General features: G+C 38.0%; 1 protein-coding gene across 7 annotated transcripts in view; it reads left to right on the top strand.

Annotated features, from left to right (window-relative positions):
* The window catches only part of Syt14 (synaptotagmin 14), a 114,608-nt gene that overhangs the window by 45,895 nt on the left and 48,605 nt on the right, over window positions 1-20,108 (top strand). For 3 of the 7 annotated variants that reach the window (XM_040738065.1, XM_040738066.1, XM_040738068.1), the window contains exons 2-3: window positions 1,021-2,405; window positions 5,268-5,483. In XM_040738065.1, coding sequence (XP_040593999.1) covers window positions 1,343-2,405; window positions 5,268-5,483 — 1,279 coding nt within the window. In that variant the 5' untranslated portion in view covers window positions 1,021-1,342. The remainder of the gene's footprint in view (window positions 1-1,020; window positions 2,406-5,267; window positions 5,484-20,108) is intronic. The other 4 variants (XM_040738072.1, XM_040738069.1, XM_040738070.1 and 1 more) reach the window with 2 other exon arrangements.

Here is a 20,108-nt window from a genome sequence, read left to right on the forward strand (position 1 = left end):
CTCTCTCTCTCTCTCTCTCTCTCTCTCTCTCTCTCTCTCTCTCTCTCTCTCTCTCTCTCTCTCTCTCTCTCTCTCTGTCTGTCTGTCTGTCTGCCTGTCTCTCTCTCCTGCTCTCTTTCCCTCCTTCCCTTCCTCCCTCCCTCCCCACCAAACCTCTAACAGCTTTCTGAAATTCTCTGGTTCAGCTTCCCTGGACTTTCTTTTATGCCTTCAAATTCCAAAGATCTTTTGTTGGTATAAGTTACATTTATCAGTATGTACCATATTAGATACTAAACTGAGAAAATTAAATTATCTGTTACCAACTTACTTTTCTTTTTGTTTTGAGTAAAAAAATTTTTTTGCTGGGAATTGAGCCCAGGCCTTTACATATGTTATGTATGTATGTACTCTGTTGGTGAGCTACATTTTCACCCTCTATGAATTTAAAAAAAATACCAGCAATAATGTTACTGTTTGTGAATATAAGTAACATCTTAAAGCTTCTTAAAAGACTTTTTCAGACCAAAAGAAAAAATTGTAGAGAATAGTGACATTGCCATATACATTTCGTATAGGTCCACTAGGCCTGGCACAATAGTAATCAACTTGATTCTGGTGTCTGCTTCTCTATTAGGTCTGTCTCTCATCAGTGGGAACCCCCTGTTTGCACTTGCAAGCAGGGGGGGAATGAAAATGTTAAACAACCCTTTAATGTTACTGTACAAGTCGTGTGACTTTGGGATGTTAGAGATAGCCTGTTATTTTTCTTTTGCTTGCTAGAGTAAAATGGCATTCTCCTTATAAAGCTACCACACATCAAGTAAGATTAAATGTATCTATCACAGTGTCTTGGAAATGCCATCCAGCAGATGCTCTCACCTGCTCTCCCTGTTTTTATTGCAAAACTGTTTATATATTTTCCTCTAATATAGTTCTTAATTTGAAATATTGATAGTCTGTTAATAGGGTTATTCCCTTATGCTGACTCTTAGTAAATAAAGTACATAATAAAAATCCTTTTTATACTTCTTCTTTCAGGTATAGACTAAATACCCAATAGTATTTGAGGGAAAAATAATGTCTTCCTGCTGTTTTGATAGCTATGGAGTGGGAAAAGATGTCATTACACTTAAACCAAGTGATTTGATTTTTATTTTTTCCGGAGGAGTCTTTACTTCAACGTATTTCTTCCAATGCATATTGCATTTACAGAAAGATTAAAAGACACAGTGTGAAATACTCCTATCATTCTAAGGATAGCAACATTTACATAAATGTTAAATTCACATTCCAAAGTAGTTGATATTTTGAGAAGAGAAAATTCCATTATTGAACCTTTTAGGAACAAGGAACTGAAAAAATGGCATTTTTCAAAAGTCTTCAGCAGAATCTACCTTCAGTGTCCTCCCTGGTAGACACAATCAGTAGTGCTGTAGAAGATTTGAGCACCGCGGTTGGGGAAGTCAGCTATGCGCTAACTGACTCAGTCGCTGGGCAGGTAGCAAGTATGATGCATGGCTTTTGCCCAGAGGGGGAGAGCTGCGTGGCAGAAGAGGCTGCAGGGTCTTCTAAAGCCAAAAGTGCAGTATTGGGGGATACTTCCAAAAACACTGCTTGTCCAAAAACACAGTCTGATAGAGAGCACAAAGCAAAGCAAATGACCTATTGTGACACTTCAGCTCCACAAAAGCAAGAACAGGAAATGCACGAACAGGAATTTTATATTCACGACGGAGAGTGGACACCCCCAGAATACAAAGAAGCTGGAGGTGCTGGTGGGTCTGCTTTGCAAGGCTTCGTGAATGATGGGACACCAGCTGTCAAGCAGAAAATGGGGGCTGCACCCACTTGTCATGAACTGAAAGGTCCTGGCAGATGTGAGACAGCTGGAGAAGGAGGCTCCAGGAAGGGTCAGAATGGTTTAGAGGAGGTAAGTTCTCTAGCAGTGGACAGGCATCTGAACACCCGTGGACAAGGCGCCGTGTCTGAGCAGAAGAGCGTGGCCAAAGCCAGACTGCAGCATGTACCTGTGGGAGCAGAGCAAGAGACATCGGGGAGCTTCTCTAAAAACAAACACCTCACTGATTTGGAGCATCCTCATCATTTAACAAAAACCAAAAAACATAATACACATGATGGATTCAAAGAGAATGAATATTCAGGAAACAAAAGTTCTCCAGAAGATAACAGGAGAAACAGCAGACACAGGGCACAGAAATCCATTGTGAAGGAATACACGGGTTCAGTTCCATCAACAAATTGTAATATTAAATTTCCCGGGAAAATCAAAGAAAAAATAAATCCAACGAAGTACTACAAAGTGAAAGGAGACATAAAAACAAAGAAAAATGAAGCTAATTCTGCTAAGAGAGGAACAGCAAAGAATAAAGTTGGCAAATATTCTAAGATATTACCAGAAAAAGGTGAGGTCTCCTAATGTTGGCTTGCGTGATTAAATTTTCTCTTGATGTTTTAAAACTAGAAAAACATTTAAATTTCTCAACTTTTCTTTCCATGTCTTATCTAATTTAGTTTATTTATTTGATCTTCTTATTTGGAGATATTTTGAGAGACATTTAGGAGTTTTTCAGTTATTTTTAGATAATAAATTTAATTTTATACCACCGGGTATTGCCTGTGATCCCTGAAATATCTGAGCAATTTCCAGCAGTTCTGATGTTTCTTTTTCTTTTTTGTGTTCTTATGAGCAGAGTTTCACTTTGCAGCTCCAGTTGGCGTGAAACTCACTATATAACCCAGGCTGGCCTCAAGCCTGAGATACTCCTACCTGAGCCTTCACTTACTGAGATTGGGTGTGAACCACCACACCTGTTTTCTGATTTTAATTACAATTTATTTTAATTCTAGAAATTAAATAGAACTTATTTGGTGTGATACTCATATATTTAAAATTTTGTTTTATGACTAAGTCTTGAGTTGGTTATATAACATTGCTTTTCAGATCTACTCGAATGGCATTCTATGTAAAACATTTTATATGTTTCTTGGAACAATAGCTCTTATATTGTTAAGTAACATGCTTGTGGATATGTATTTATTCATTTTACTTTACCTTATAACTTTCATGAGACTTCTCGAGTTCATAATGACTGTACATGAGCAATACATTTTTATTCACCAGTTCTTTGTATAGAATTAAGATTCTGAGTATTTACAATGTTCAGCTACAATATTTGTGACAGTTTTCAAAGCATCTTTGCAGTGCATACTTCTGATAATTGCTTCTAATACACCTCTATCGTTTCTTTATTGTTGATTGGATGAGAATGCCCTCCAAACACTGACTTTTGTTTTTTTTTATAAAATATATACCTGTAGTTTTTCTATAAATTTAGATTCTGTCAAGATATCAAAACCTGAGTAGCCATGAAAATAATGGAAGACTTTGCAGTTCTGCTATGTGATTCACCTGTAAGAGGGGTCTGCCGTATATTGAAGAGTAGGTTTTTACTGGCACAGGAGAAGCTGAGGCTAGATTGATGGGCTAGTTAAAAACAAATAGAACTTGTAAAGATACATTCATTGTAGAGTCCATTCTCATAGCAGCTGTGTGATTCATTGGGCTTTGGTGGCCTTGTTTAGTTCTGGCAGTCTCATTACTTATGAAGAAATAAAGTAACAGATTATTTAGAAAATGACAATAGGATGGCTACCAGGAATAAATACAGTTGTAGTAGCACTACAGAATTTTCTGTTTGTTTTGCCTTGTTTTTATTGAGGAGCACTCTGGCATCTCAAGAAGCCAAAGACTCTCAAATATCCCAAGGGAGAGTCAAATACTGACATTACTAGTCCTATGAACAAATTGCAGGTGTTTTGGCCCATAGGTTAACCTTTCATTTAGTTGAATTGCCATATTCCTAGACCCAGTGTAGTAGACTCTCACATGGGAGATTCATGCATAAGAAAGAAAGAAAAGTCTCTCTGATTTTTGTGTTAAGGCATTCTGGAATAGAGGAAGTTTGCCTGCGAAGGGACCACATGAGGGCACATCCATGAGGGACTCACGGCGTTCTTCTGCCTTTAGGCCTCAATCTGGTGTTTCACACTCTTTTTGGCTAGTTGCCATAGCACTGTCTAGCCAGTGATGATGATGGTGGTGAAGTTGGAATGTCTTCTCTACATACTGTAAGTGTGGCTGACCAACTGAGGAGGGTTAGCTATCACTGTTCAGACATCATGAGACGTGAACTCTTAACTGCTCTACTGTCCCTAGAGAATTTAAACATTATAACTCTTAAAATTTAGGTATGATTAAGTAAAATTTTACTAGTAATTTAACTTTTCACTGGTAGTGTTATGTTTGGTGTATATCAATGTATATACCGCATGTTGAAGTAAGTATAATATTTATTAAATGAAAATAAAATTGCACCTTGTATTCTTCCCTTGTGAAACATAAGTTTACCCACACATGCTGAGGGCTGCATAATCCTAGTATGTATGTTGGTAGGATGCGTCATCACTTGTCTAACCAAGGCTTACTGATGGGCATGTTGGTTATATATTTTGGGTTTTTTTTTTTTTTTGGCTATCAACATGCTTCACAAACATGTATCTGTGATCACTTAATTAGAAATGACCTTGCAAGTTTCTAGAAATGTAATGTTCAAAGACCACACAGAGTTTGATGTTGGATTCGTTTTGTGAGTTTGCTCTGTAGAAAACTTATTCCAGTTGCTCTCCCAGTGTGTCTGTGTCTGCCCATTTCTCTGCTTCCTGTTAGCATGAAGCATTGCTAGTTATGGAAATATAGGCCAAATAAAACCCAGAAATTTGTCTTATGACATTGTTTTTCTCTAGTCCATAAACACTGACAATGCTTCCAATTTAATATATAACAGATATAACAGATCCTTTACAAAATTGTGCAGTGTGGCAACTATAATTTCCTTTGTACCTAAAAAGGTTACAAACCCCTGTGACTTAGCTTATTATTTATATAATTAGAATATACACATATTATAAACACATAAAATTCTAACAATTGGTATTCTTACATAAAAATAATTTCTAACGCTGAAATTTTGTGTCATTATATACATACATATACATACATATTAATGTTACAATATACTTTAAATTTGGTTTAAGGGATTATCAAGAATTTCAGTAATTTTAAGAATTGTTCTAGTTAGTTTCACCCTGTGTATATGCCCACACAAACACACACATTTTCATTTGTGCTTGTGTTTGTGTGTGTTTTAAATAAATTTGCCATATGTAAGCATATTAAAATTATAATTTCACTGTTATCCAAATAGATAATTCCTACATGGACAGAGATGAGCCTGGTTCATCCTCTGAAAGTGAAGATGAAGCTCTGGGTAAATACCACGAGGCCTTATCCAGAACTCACACTTCCAGGTGGCCATTGGTGGACTCCAGACAAAAGAACTATGCCTGGGAAACAAGGCAAAAGTACAGCCCTTTGTCTGCAGAGTACGATGGGTACAGCAGTGAAGCATCCGTAGAGGACGGTAAGAGAGCTCGTTCTTTCACAACAGTGGAGCTGTTAGATGATTTGGGCCTAAAATTGTAGGTATCTGTGGTTCACACTGAGAGTGATACGTGTAGAAGTCTGTTTCTGAGCATATTCCAGATAGAAACTTTGGGCTGACCAGCTTGAAAACACACAAGAGCAGAGTGCCCAATGATCACCCGGTCCTCAGGTGCAGGCCGTTTTCATGCACCTCTTAGAGAGGCCAGGAGAATCTGAGTGTGAGTCTGTTGCTGTGACTCTGAGCTGCTCTCCAGCATCAGCTAGTGTCTCAGACAGCACGCGGAGTGATGTGGTGGTCTCTCTGTGCAGGGTACTTTCTGAGAGTAGGTACAGTGTTATACTGTGCTTTAAAAGCAGTTCAAGAGATTCTTCAGGGGTTTCGGTAATTTCAAGTATTTTGTTACTAATTAGTTTTGCCTTATTTGCTGATGTGAACTTTAGAACAAAATCTGGGCAGAAGATGTACGCCCATTCATATCTTTCCATAACATAAGGATAAAAGGCTTTGACATCAGTTAAAACATACTTATTTTTACATTTAAACACATTGTTTATTTGCTGGATATTATGGCTTCTCATAGTAACTGCTTGTCTTTATAACCAGAGGAAAACAATGTTACAGGCATCAGTTTTAGTATCAATAAACACCCAAGAAGCTTTGATTTTGTAGTTGGAATTTGTCTTTTAGGGCCTTTTCCTATTGATGGTTTAAATATTATCCCAATTTGTAAGTAGCCAAAGGAACAAAATTATGTATATTTGTGTTTGGCTTCTTGCTAACTAAAGATCTGTGTGTCAGAATGGCCATGAATCTGATCTTGGATGACATTTTCCCCATATCTTCATTGTGTCTAAAATGTGGTTAGCATCAACCTGGTTGAGTTGTCATGAATATCTATTGATACATGGTGCATGGCCAGTTACCATTGCTGAAGATGAGATGTAATGAAAATCACAATGGTGATGGGCATGAATAGCATTGAGCAAGCATAAGTTTGAGTCTGTGACCCTGGATACTTCCATTCTCCAGATGGTATTTAGGATCTTTTTCTTTATTTTCTTTTCCCCTCTTCTGTTTGATTGCCCTTATGGTCCTTTTATTTTAGAATGCCCAGTAGCCTCCTCCTAATGAGGAGTAAGTCCTAATTTTGGTGGGTCTTGTATTGCCATTTTAACAGCTGCTATAATTTTGGAGACAGGGTGGTGATGGGGCAGACTTTGTAGTTATAAGGTACACAATGGAGGAAATGTTTCAGGAACAAAGAAAGCTCTTTGTCTCAAACCCGGGAGTTTGTGTCATTGATAAGTGAGTAGGAGGCATCAATGAGAAGGGAGATGAGGACTGAACCTGCCCAGTTTGATAGCCAGAATGAACTCACTAAAGGCCTTGCCTTCAGTAAAGCATGTGTAGAATGATTAACAGCAGGAAAGCTGTAGGAAAAATCAGCGAAGAGAGACTTGAGAGCTATCTGCAGGAAATGGGGAAAACCCAAATCACTGTAGTGTCAACAGGAATTTGGAGCACAGAAGTGTAGAAGTGGGATTTTCTGGATTTAGGACCACAATGTATTCTGAACATCAGGAAAAGAGAAGGAAACATCAAAAAATACTACGGTTTTTATCATGTGTGAGAGAGAATAGTGGGGTCATTGCCATGAGTGTGGAGTCCAGGGAGGGAGCTACTTTCTGTTGGAGGTAAGGAGTAGGGATAGTGATTTCTGGTGTTTATGCCTACAATAATGCTGGATATTGGAGCAACTGAAAATGGTTATTGAACTTGCAGTTGTGAGTAGACTTAGGTCAAGAGGTTTTCAGAATACATATGCTTAGAAATCATGAGAGTGAATTAAACTGATAGAGACTGTATGGAGAGAAAAATCTCACATAATGAGGCAGAGAAAAGTTGATAGAAGAGACCCAGTACATAGTCATCCATGGTAAAATAATTTTAAGGAGAGGGAGCAATCAGCTGGTGAGAAGTCACACAGGTCCCCTTTTCTAATAGAAGTTGTATTTTCAGTTGAAGTACTAGTAGGCTAGAGTCATAAATCAGAAATGTCTTTGTAAAGGGAGGGTGCAGGGTAGAAAGTATGCATCTCTGTCAGCCTATCATTACAACTCACTGGCTTGAAAAGGAAGAAGTTGGAAGGTTTGTAGTGTACTGTAGACCTTCTCCCTCCAGCCCTTACCTGTCTGTAGTTCTCCTTTGTTGTATGTATAGGGAAGGAGGAGTTGGTTCTGAAACACACTGCACTGCTCAAGGCACTACTCAGGATATGGTTGGTCACATGGGACAGCATGTATGCTTGTTGTTGCATGGATAGTCCAAAATCCCTGCCAGGGACAGGTCCTACCCACCTTGGGCTGGTTTTCTGCCTCAATTAGCCTGGTCATGATAGTCTCCCACAGGCATGGCCAGAGGCATGTCTCGTGGGAGATGTTAGATCTGTCAAGAAGACAGCACTAATTACTGCAGAGCCTAGCTGCTTCTAGTACTCTGAAGGACCCCACTGCCACCCATGTCCATAAAGCAAGGCAGGGAGCTGCAGCCTTAGCTTATCCATCCTACTTCACATGAGTTGAAATGAAAATAAACTTAGTTGTTTAAAACCATAATCTAACTTTAATCTTTAAAAAAATCCCAGTTCTCAGTATGAGACACAACTTGGATTTGTAATTTTATGTTCACTTGGTTGGCAAAATGCCATATGATCTAGCATTATCTGTGAGCTTTACTATTTGTATCTCTTCTGCTTTGTTTCATTAAGGATTTAGAATTTGTTTTCTCAGACTACTGTTGCCTTATTTGTTTCTTCTTTTGCAATAGTATAAAGATCTGTACTACAGTAGCTTTGTAGTTTTTGCAAATTATGACAGAAAATATGAACCTGTCACTTAGAAGGAAAAATGAGATATATTTCATCTGTGTTCAGTTCTCACCCTGGCATTTTAGTGGCAACTCCGCAAGCTACAGCTTGAGGACACTGGTCTGATGATACATGGCTATGTGTGTGCGCTGCATTAGCCCGTGGGTGGGAAATGTGTGTTCTGAATGTTAAGTATCTGGCGGTATATGGGTGGCAGGTAAAAGACAGAACCGATAACCAACAGCATGTTAAGGAGATTTGATGTTTACAGTGTGAAATTGTATGGGGGTGATCTCTGCAAATGGTTGGCTGCCAGTGTAATAAGGTGTTTAGTACTCCATAAAACAAAAAGATGCTTTCTGGTCCGTGCTATTTTTTCTCATTTTATGAACTCCTGGGAGAAAACCTGAAACATAATAGTGTGTAAGTGGATAAGGATTGCCTTTCACAGGCCATAGCTGATTGCTTGGGCATTTTCTAACCCATTTTAAAATCATTTTTATTCTAAAATTGCAATGTTACAAATGATATTTGACATTCTGGTCTCATAAAATTCTGTACCTTTTATTCTCATTTTAAACAAACAATTCTATGTACTGTTCGTACCTTCGACATGTTTTACATAATTCTAGATATACATTGTCTTGTATGTATATGGTTGTTTAATTATGAAATAATAGCTAGTTCTAGAGTTTAGTACTAGATCTTGTAGTTTTTATAGTTTATGTGCTGATAAGTAGTATATGTATATTTACTTGTGATTTCGTAAATTTGATCCATTTTCTTATGAATCAATAGTAATTTTCTTGATTAACAAGAGATCATAGATAGTAAAATATTAGTTTTGTTATGTGTAATAGATATTTTTATTTTTAAGGAGTCCCGGCATACCTCCTCCCTCAACCTCCCAAGTACTAGGCTCACAGACTGTACCACCACAGCTGATTTTAGTATTTTCATGATTTCAACTTTTTAAACTTTACTTAGTCATTTTAAAATTTTGAATTTTCTTTCTTTGTTTGAAGAAAACACATACGGTTTTCTCTTTACTATACTTTTATTTTTATTTCATTGATTTAAACATATTTTTTTTGATTTTTTGAGCATTCTAGACAATGTATTTTGAGCAGATTACCCCCAGCTTTCACCTTAACTCATCCCAGACCCTCTAGCACCTCCGTGCCGCCTCCACCTTGATGTTTTAGTGACCCACTGAACCCATGGGTTCTGGTTTGTCCATGTACTTCTGGAGGTGGGAGCATCCTCTGGAGTGGGGTCAGCCAACAAGAGTTGGAAAACTGACCCTCTCTCCTTCTACTAGAAGCCATGAGCCATCTATAGCTCCTCAGCTGGTGGGTGGGGGGCCATGAGTCCCTTCCCACTCCGTGTTAGGATGTTGACTGGCTTGTACTTGTGTAGGTCTTGTGCAAGTAACCACCGCTCCTGTGAGTTCATGAATGTAGCAGTTCTATTATATCAGAAGACAGTTTTGCTCTGTCCTCTCTGACTTGAGGCTCTTACAATCTTTCTGCCTCCTTTTCTAAGATGGTCTCTAAACCTGCAGTGGATGTGTTATAGATGTGCCATTTGTAGCTGAGTGCGCCATCATAACTCACACTATGTACTTTGACCAATTGTCTTTTTCTGCATTAACCACCATCATCTTCCACAAAAACAAAAACAAAAACAAAAAACAACTTCTGGATAAAGTCTGAGAATGACACTAATTCATGGCAGGGAGATGACTGATAATGTGTTTAGCAAAATAATAGTGGTAGGTATATCCCTAGGGCCTGTAAGCTCTCCAACTATTGGTTCTTGGCCAGATTAGTAATGCAGTAATGCGTTTCTCTTATGAAGTGGCCCTAAAATTGAACTAGAAAGTGGTTGTCTAAGGACTCAGGCATTATGCTGGCCTGCCACTGTCACCTGGCAGAATACATTCAGGCAGTACCCTGGTCAGCCCAGGTGCAAAGGACCCCTTTAAAAGACAGATGCCTATCCACTTACGCTCTCTTTCCCTTTCTCTTTCCTGCTGTTCCCCTGGGGCAGACAGGACTTTTCCTGTCTCCTTCTTCTTTTCTATCCTCTGTGTCTCTTTACCTCTCCCCTCCCTTCCCTTTCTAATAAAACTTCTCACTTAAGCTCTGTCTGCCTGACATGTTTGTCCCTCCACTTTATCATAACATTGGTTGTTATGCCACATTGCTCCCATTGACATCTCTTGCCATACTGATCAATATTGCAGTTCATGGAATTTACAGTTGTCGATAACCACATAGTGCCATTCCATACTGTAGAAGCTAGCCAGAGAGAGGAATCTTCCTGTTCAGTACTAACTTGGTTTTTCCATGCCCTGTGATCAATGTATGTGATACCATTGCCAATAGGGTCTTCCCATCAGTTTCTGGTGAGCAAGCAAGAACAATGACAATAGTCTGGGTTGTTTTTGAAGGTTTCTAAAGTGCCTCTGACCAGCAGCTAGAAGAGAGATATTCTATACTTTGCATTGTACTTTTTTATTTGGTAATTTAAAGCTTCTAGCATGAACAACTCCAATTAAATGATTACTTGAATATGTGTATATGTGCACAGACAGACAGACACAGAGAGGGGGGAGGGAAAGAAAGGGAGAGAGGAGAGAGAGAGAGAGAGAGAGACAGAGAGACAGAGAGACAGACAGAGAGACAGACAGAGACAGACAGAGAGACAGAGAGAGCGCTTCTGAAGTGGTAGGTTTTCATATAGCTTTTTCAAAATCCATAGATTTGTTCTCCCTACCTTATACCTCCTCTGCCATACCCTTCCATTTCTTTCCCCCAATTTTCTACCTTTTTCCCTTCATGCTATCTGTGCTCTGTTATCCCTCCTCCCTCACAATCTTTCTTTCCCTTCTCGCCATTGGTCCCTTCTAGATTCCTGGATTCTGCAAGTACTCCAATTAAAAACACTACTCTAAAGATTTGACCTTAAGAGTTTTCAGTCTCCTGACTATACATCTTTGATTTGTTTTACATTCGAGATTTACATGGATATTTAGCTATACTTACCAAATTCTTTGCCATTTGTACTATACTATTTTCTGAACAATCTCATTTTTAATTGCTGGTTTAAATACTATTTTTGTATTTTGCTAAGTTCCCTTTTAAGATTATGTCTATTTTTTAACTTGGTTCTAATTAATTTCCTGGTTGCAGTGTCTAATATTGTAGAATTTTGTCAGGTTTGTGGTTATTCTTACACACTGATCCTCGGAGATGAACTCTAAAGCAGTGCTCATGCTATTTTGGTTGAGATCTCAGTGAACTTTCATGGAATGTTTGTACCACCTTTTCATGCCGAACTTAATGATCCAAGTGGTTTCACAGTTCTTCCCATTTCAGAGCAGCTTCTGATTGTTATCCAGTCCTCTGTTTTGTGTCATAACAGTCCTGTAACTTACCTGTGGTTTGCTTGTTCTATTGGCCTCAGCTGGGATTATCCAGAGCAGTTATGTATGAAACCCGCTCACATGTTTATCATGCAACATCCTGTCTTTTTCTCCATGAGAAGGGGATTCCGTCTCCAAACATTGCTCCCTCTGTAAACAGTGACCTGCCTCTAATCCTCCGTTTTGTTTTTTGAATCTGCTTTGTGTGTTTTTTTTCTATTCTACCTAGTTGAGATATAATGTTCTCCTAATACTCAGTTTTTCTACATTACCATCTCCCTTCACTCCTGTGCAAGCTCTGTTTAAAGGCTAGTTTGGCAGATGTCTCCATTTTCACTGTCCATTTTCTTACCAAATCTCTTGAAAACTGGATTTTAAATCTTTCTAGTGAAAAGAGCTTACATTAATTTTTCACCATGGTAAAATGCATATAGCATAAATTTATCTCACCTAATAGAACCTCATGTGAGTAGAATTATCTACTGTTTATCCTTTTGTGTCTTCGTATCCAATTGCAATAGGTTAAAGGCTTTCAAGGTTTACCCCAGTTGCAGCATGTATAAGAATTACATTATTTTCTAATTAGTTATTTGTTTCTTTTAATTGTGGTACAGTATTCAAAAATATAAAGATTTGCCATCATTACCCTGAGTGACTTCACATTGTTGTACAATGATTACCACCATCTTGAGAACCTTCTACTAAAAATAGATAAATAACTCCTCGTGTTTGCCTTGTCTCAGTCACTGGTGACTATTGTGCTACTTTCTGTCTCCACGAATTTGCATAGAATAAAGAGCACATATAAGTGAACTCTTTCAGTATGTGTCCTGTTGTATCTGTCTTATTTCATGTAACATAATGTCTTCAAGGTTTGCCCACGTTATGGTGTGTATCAGAACTTTATTACTTTCTTTACCTAGATAATACTTAGATAGTACATACCACATTTTGCTTATCCATTCCTCTATCTGAGTTGTGTTTCCCTTTTTGCTGCCATGAGCTGTAAAAATGTTAAGTTTCTGCTTTCTCCCAAGGAATGGCTTAGTTAGGCTGGTCCTGTGGTGAGTCTGTGCTTAACATTTTGTAGAACTTTCTGCGTTAGTTGAACAACTTTCCACTCCTACTGTCAGCGCATGAGGGCCACATATTCTGCAAGGCTCATTGTTTTCTACTTTGTGACGCTGTCTTGTTTTTAGTAGTAACTATTGAGATGGTGTGAAGTAGTATCTTTCTGGGTTTGATTGTGTTTTCCTCACAATTAATACTAGTGAGTATCTTTCCATGTGCTTATTGGCCAGTTGGATTCTTTTTAATTTATTAGTTATTTGATATTTTTTCCTTTCTTTTTTTTTTTTTTTTTTGGTCTGATGTCTAAAATTGTTTAAGTGTGGTAAGTTCAGTCTATCTCCTTTTCCTTCTGTTATCTATGCTGTTTGTGTCATACCCAAAATCAGGGGGTGAAATTCTTCCCTGTATTTTCTTTGTGTTGTGATTTAGGTATTTGTTCTGTATTGAGTTAATCTCCACATGTGGTATAAGAGCACCTAGTCTTCAGCCCCAGTGTTTTCCAGCACCACAGTTAGTGATTGCTGTTCCTTGCTGGCATGTCTCTGCACCCTTGCCTGCCAACTGGCTGTATACAGACAGTCTTTTTCTGAATTTTCATTGATCTAAATGTCTGCCATGCCAGTACCATACTGTCTTCATGAAAATTCGTGAAGCCTTTCTATTTTGTCTTCATTTTAATTTTTAATTTGTTTTAGCTATTCTGGCTGTCACAAAAAATAACGTGGCTTTTAGGGTCAGCTTGGCAATTTCTCCAAAGAATTCATGGTATTCATTTTGATTCTATACACTGGCTTGGAGAAATAAGACATTTTACTAGTGGTAAAACTTTTATATCCACCAACACAAAATATTTGTCTAGTCCTTTAGATCTTTAATTTCTTCCCAGCTGTGCCTTAGTTTTTAGATGTTTTAATTCATTTGATTTTTTTGTCATATGTCAAAAATTTTACTTCTTACAATATTGATCCATCCTATGGAAACAACTGCATTTCACTCTTCTGTTGATGGACACTTGGATGGTTTCTGCCACTTAGTTTTGTGCTGATGCTCCTATGAGTGTTGCTATGGACACTTAGATGATTTCCACCATTTAGTTTTGTGGCTGTGCTCCTATGAAGGTTGCTATGACACTTAGATGATTTCCACCATTTAGTTTTGTGGCTGTGCTCCTATGAAGGTTGCTATGACACTTAGATGATTTCCACCATTTAGTTTTGTGGCTGTGCTCCTATGAAGGTTGCTATGACACTTAGATGATTTCCACCATTTAGTTTTGTGCTGATGCTCCTATGAGTGTTTCTATGGATACTTAGATGATTTCCACCATTTAGTTTTGTGGCTGTGCTCCTATGAGTGTTGCTATGACACTTAGATGATTTCCACCATTTAGTTTTGTGGCTGTTGCTCCTATGAATGTTGCTATGGACCTTTTGGAGCTTTGATTATGACAGTGTTCTTTGTGAAGCTATGTACTATCATTAGGTTCACGTGTGTTTGTGAATGTCACATCATTCAAGTGCATTGATATTTATGTTTGACAAGTCTTCTTATTATACCTAATTCATTTTAAAAATGTATGTGTGTATCTGTGTATAAGTGGTCATGGAGGCTAAAGGAGAGGGCATCAGATCCTCTGGAGCTGGAATTACAGGTTGTTGCAAGCTATCCGGTGTGGTGCTGATAGCCAAACTCCAGTGCTCAGAAGAACAGTAAGCACTATTAACCTCCAAGCTATCTCTTCATGCCTGTAGTTAATTTTTTAAAGATTTTATTTATTAATTACATATACACCAGATTGAATTGTAGATGGTTGTCAGCCACCATGTGGTTGCTGGGAATTGAACTCAAGACCTCTGGAAGAGCAGTCAGTGCTCTTAACCTCTGAGCCACCTCTCCAGCCCCACCTGTAGTTAATTTTTAAATTCATTTTTCTGTTACTGGTATAGTCACTCCTATTTTTGTTGTTGTTGCTATTTGATAAATGTGCCCTTTTGAACCTTTTACTTTCTGTTTTCAGGCACACTATGGATGTCTTATAGGTGTACATCCAGGCCACTGCAGTAAAACAAACATTGTAATAAAGTAAATTAGAATAATTTCTCATTTTTCCATTGGTAATAAAATTAATGCCTGAAGTAGTATTGTCTAAATAACAAAATAAACATTATCCAAGTACATCTGCGCACAGCAGCTACATTTTAGGTTACATGACAAATGCTTCACCTCACTGCTCGTCCACCCACCTTAAAGCGTGGCAAGTCTGCACTGAGAATGAGTGAGGGTATGTTGTGGTTTGAATGGGAAGTGCGCTCCATAGGTCCATGTATTTGAACACTCAGTCCCAGTTGGTAGTGTTCTTTGAGAAGGCTATGAACCTGTTCAGTGTTAGGAGTTCATGGTAGTTAAAATTACTCAGTGATTTTCCTTTTGTCCATATTTTATAAACATCGACCCAGGATGCTTAGAGGTACATTTAGCTTCAGAGCTGACTGTGGGTTCCTCTGGTTTCTTTATTGGTTCTTATGGTCCAAGAAAATCTTTTCAAATGGGTACTCTTCTGAAGTGGAGTTTGAATGACTTGTGTAATGCCTAATATGAAAGTAAATGCCTATTTAAGCAAACAACAAGAAGAAAAGACCGGGAACAGTGAAATTGTTCCATTTAAGTGGGTTGTACTGTTTAATAATGTGGGGCACAGCCTCAGCTACTGAAGCCATGTAGGGCTGGTTCAGACAGGTCCCTTCATCGCCTCCCCACGCACCCTTCCCAGCGCCTGGTTTGTGTATGTGGCTGTCAGTTCAGTAAAAATAGTTGTATTTATTTATGTATTTTTCAGATATAGGTTTGTTTGTTTGTTTGGTTGGTTGGTTTTTTGAGACAGGGTTTCTCTATTGTTTTGAAGGCTGTCCTGGAACTTTCTCTGTAGGCCAGGCTGGCCTCAAACTCACAGAGATCTGCCTGCCTCTGCCTCCCGAGTGCTGGGATTAAAGGCGTGAGCCACCACTGCCTGGCCAGATATAGTTTTCTTTATTTTGACTTTTTTTTTTCTGAGACAGTGTTTCTCTGTGTATCTTTGTAGACCAGGCTGGCCTTGAACTCACAGGCTTGCCTCTGCCTTCAGAGTGCTGGGATTAAAGGCGTGCTCCCCCACCACCCAGCCTATGTAGTTTTTTTTTTTTAATGAAAGATAATGGATATTACCCATTACTTGTGGGTCTTGATAAGAATACAGGAGATACATTATTTTTTGCCAAACTAGTTCTCATTCAGGTTGGGTGATCTGATATCTTTATTCTTACAGTTTCTCTTTGGCATGATAGATCCCTTGATAAAGATGTTCACCCTGTGTCAGATGGAGAAACTGAGGCAGTAAGTCTGACCTGTGGAATACATAGTGTTACACTGAACTTTTGTATTATCCTTTTCTTGTGTATGTGAGTGTGTATGTGTGTTTTTATGTGTGTACATAGAGGGTGGTTGCATTGTGTGTGTGTGTGTGTGTGTGTGTTGGGGATAGAAATTACTATTGGATGTGTTCCTCCATTGCTCTATGCCTTATTGTTTGAGGTAAAGTCTTTTCCCTAAACCTAGAACTTAAAGATGAGGCTAGACTGACTGGCCCAGAATCTTCGGGGATCCTCCTGTCTCTGCCTTCCCTGCACAAGATTGCTGCGCTTAACTTTTTCATGGGTGCTGAGGACCTACACTCAGGTCCTCATGCTATTTTAGCAAGCAAAGCAGTTTACTGTAGGCACTGTTCCACCCAGCCCTTGGATTTGTGTACTCTTATGTACTGCTTATGCATTCAAGAGATCTCCTTTAGCAGTTCATAAACCGTCTACCCTAACTGTGTTACACTTAGTCACATACCCTTGTATAGGGAATAATACATAATACTGTGCTGATATTTTGGTTTCTTTGTTATTTTAGTGACTCTTGCTGTGTTGAATTGTAAACTGTTAGGTCACATAGCCACTTAAACTATGACTTACATGTGTTTATTTGTCTTCAAAAGTAAATTTGGACTTTTTTGCCTTACCCTTCCCATGCTGTCATATTGACATTTTAAAAAGAATTTCAGACACATTTATTCCATTTTACAGTGATATTTTGTTTGTTTGTTTTTGTTTTTGTTTTTCAAGACAGGGTTTGTCTGTGTAACAGCCCTGACTGTCCTGGAATTTATTTTGTAGACCAGGCTGTCCTGAAACTCAACTGAGATCTGCCTGCCTTTGCCTCCCAAGTGCTGGGATTAAAGGTGTGCACCACTACTGCCCAGCAGCAGTGATATTTTTGTTGTAAGCCAGTTACCTAGCCCTGAGAAACTGTCCATTCATATGGGATCTTTCGTGATGTGTGTCCTGTGGGATGGTGACTTTAGTAGAGTTAGAAGTTTTCACCACTGGCCCACAAGTAATGGTGGTGGCTCCGCCTTTAATCCCAGCACTTGGGAGGCAGAGGTAGGTGGATCTCTGTGAGTTCGAGGCCAGTCTGGTCTACAGAGCGAGTTCCAGAACACCCTCCAAAGCAATACAGAGAAACCCTGTCTCGAAAAAACAAACCAAAAAAAAAAAAAAAAGAAGAAGAAGAAGTTTTCACCACTGAAATTTGGTGAATTTCAGATTTCATTCTGGATGTAGAATATTATTTTAATGCTTATATTTTAAAGCCTTAATTATAACACCTCATATTTTCTACTCTGATTTGATGTCTATTCAGGTTTTTAAAAGATTTACTAGTTTGTTAATTTGGTTAATTTAAAAGATGCATGATTTGGTTAATTTAAAAGATGTATATAGTATATTATTTTTAAAGCATGAGTAGTGAGAAAATTAAAAATTCATGGTGTCTGGATGACTTGATTGTTGCAATGTCAGTTTTCTTGTGTCTAGTGAGACAGAAAGCTGTTGGGGAGAATGCTTGTCACTGGTATCCATGGTAACTCCCAAGCTACATTGGGACTCAGAGGCTGGAATAAGCCACAGTAATTGGTCTCATTAAAAGGGCAAAGGACATAACAGGTTCAAGAATATACTTTTAATTAGTTGCCAAAGCCAGCTAGAACTATAGAAGGTACACTGTTAGATATAGGCTTTTGAACTCTGAAGATGGAGAGGAGCAGGGAACTCTCACAGCAGGGTAGTTTCTTAATCATACTGTGGACATAAGGGTGCCCACTGACATAAGGGAGGCCTAGCCTCGTAATGCTGAAAATGCAGGGTTTGCTTGTCATTCTGATGTCAGCACAGTACCATTCATTGTTTGTTGAGAGCAGCACCCTTTTGCCTTTCCTGGCAGGGACCAAACTGTGTAGGAAATGCACCATCTTCGGGGTCCAGCAGTGGTTGCAGTTTTAAATGTAAATGAGACAATTGCCCAAATTACTAGCTGTTGAGGTATATTACATTTTAAATCCGTTTTGGAGCATATTAAATTTGAATGAGTTAAGACAATTTAGGAAAAACAGACAGGAATGATTATTTTCTGTTAGAAAATTATGGTGGATAAAAGATTAATAACTCTTTTAAGACAGAATTCTTCAGAGCTTTTCTTTTGAGTTACAATCTATAAAGAATCATCTTGTGTTGCATCGCAATTCAACACATTACTTCTTCCTGTTGCTATAGAAACTAATTCTGGTGCAGCTGTGATTGCTAATCAAAATTCTAACATTATCCAACCTTTTCCCCCCTAGTGTTTCATTTTATTTTTAGTTACAAAATAATAAATTTCAATGTTGAGTTCAATGGTCAAAATATTAATGTAAAGGTCTCTTAAAATTTGGGCCCTTTTATTTGAAAATACAGAAATATGTTATTGTATAGTTTTTCTATGGATAACAAGGAAACAAAGTCTTTTTCTGGGTTTCAAAGATCTATAATTGCTGTATTACATCAACATTGTAAGACATTTAGCTGCTTCATAACCCTAAATTGCTACTATTTCAGCATCTATTTTTGAAATGTCTGGTTCTTGGTGTTATAGAAATGAAGAAATAAAAAGTACTCAGCATGTCTGAAGTTTTTCAATATAAAATGTAAATAGACCTTCATTGTTTCATCTTCTCATTATTGAGATTGCATCCTTAGTTAATGTAGTGAGCGGAAGCCAGATTGTTGTTCTCGTTCTTGTCTTTATTAGTGTGTACTCTCCAATAGGCCACACTGTTGGTTTCATCCAGAGAGATCTCAGTGTATTTCACAGGGTAGAGCAATATTTTTTTGTCTTAAGAACATTATTTTTCATCTTATAACAAACATAAAGTCATATAAGTAATTCATTTGTTGCAAAAAAAATATTCACCCAAACACATGATCAGTCAGGCTTAAGATGATTCTATATTTAGTCTTTGGTATATTTTATAAGATCAATTACAGTGTGAACGTGCATATTCTGTCATTTACCAGATTTTATTTTCTGGTTTAGATCAAGTAAAATTGGATTTTATTATAGAAAAACATTGATTGACTTATTGAGAACTCAGATGTGAAAAAATACTTTTATTTCAGTTTAAAAAAACCCACACATGGTAAAAGTAGTACATATAGTGTAGTAATATTATTCTATTAATTCTTTCACCTTTCACTATCTGTATGCCTCAGAGGTACTAGTCATTTGTTCCTTAATCCTGAGAAATAATAATAATAATAATTATTACCATTCTCATTACTGTTATATAGAAATCTTCATGATTTGCCATTTAGTACTTAACTGAACCTTTAATGATAATCTGGGGTCGTGATGAATATTGATTATGAGGTAGAGCCACAGTAAAAAGCTGCAAGTTAAAGTTCTCTGATAGATCCAGCGAGATGATTCAGCAGGTAAAAGTGCTGGCCAAGCAACCCTAGTTTGATCCACAGAATCCAGGGTTGGTAGAGAGTCTTAAAAGCTGTCCTCTGAGCCAGGCGGTGATGGCGCACACCTTTAATCCCAGCACTCGGGAGGCAAAGGCAGGAGGATCTCTGTGAGTTCAAGGACAGCCAGGGCTACACAGAGAAATCCTGTCTGTAAATAAAATAAATAAATAAATAGTTGTCCTCTGACCTTTACATGAATGCCATGGCATGTACACATGTACAGGCTCACAGCACGTACATGCATGCACAATAATAAATAACATCTCATAGAGTGTGGGTGCATGGTTGGCATCTCTTTACCAGCATTTGTTCATTAGATTTTTATTAGGTTGCTCATGGATGACTGTGGTCCAAATTCTAGAAAATCTGTCAGA

Source organism: Mesocricetus auratus, unplaced genomic scaffold (genome assembly GCF_017639785.1).
Source record: "Mesocricetus auratus isolate SY011 unplaced genomic scaffold, BCM_Maur_2.0 Super-Scaffold_100676, whole genome shotgun sequence".
Classification (NCBI taxonomy): Eukaryota; Metazoa; Chordata; class Mammalia; order Rodentia; family Cricetidae; genus Mesocricetus; species Mesocricetus auratus.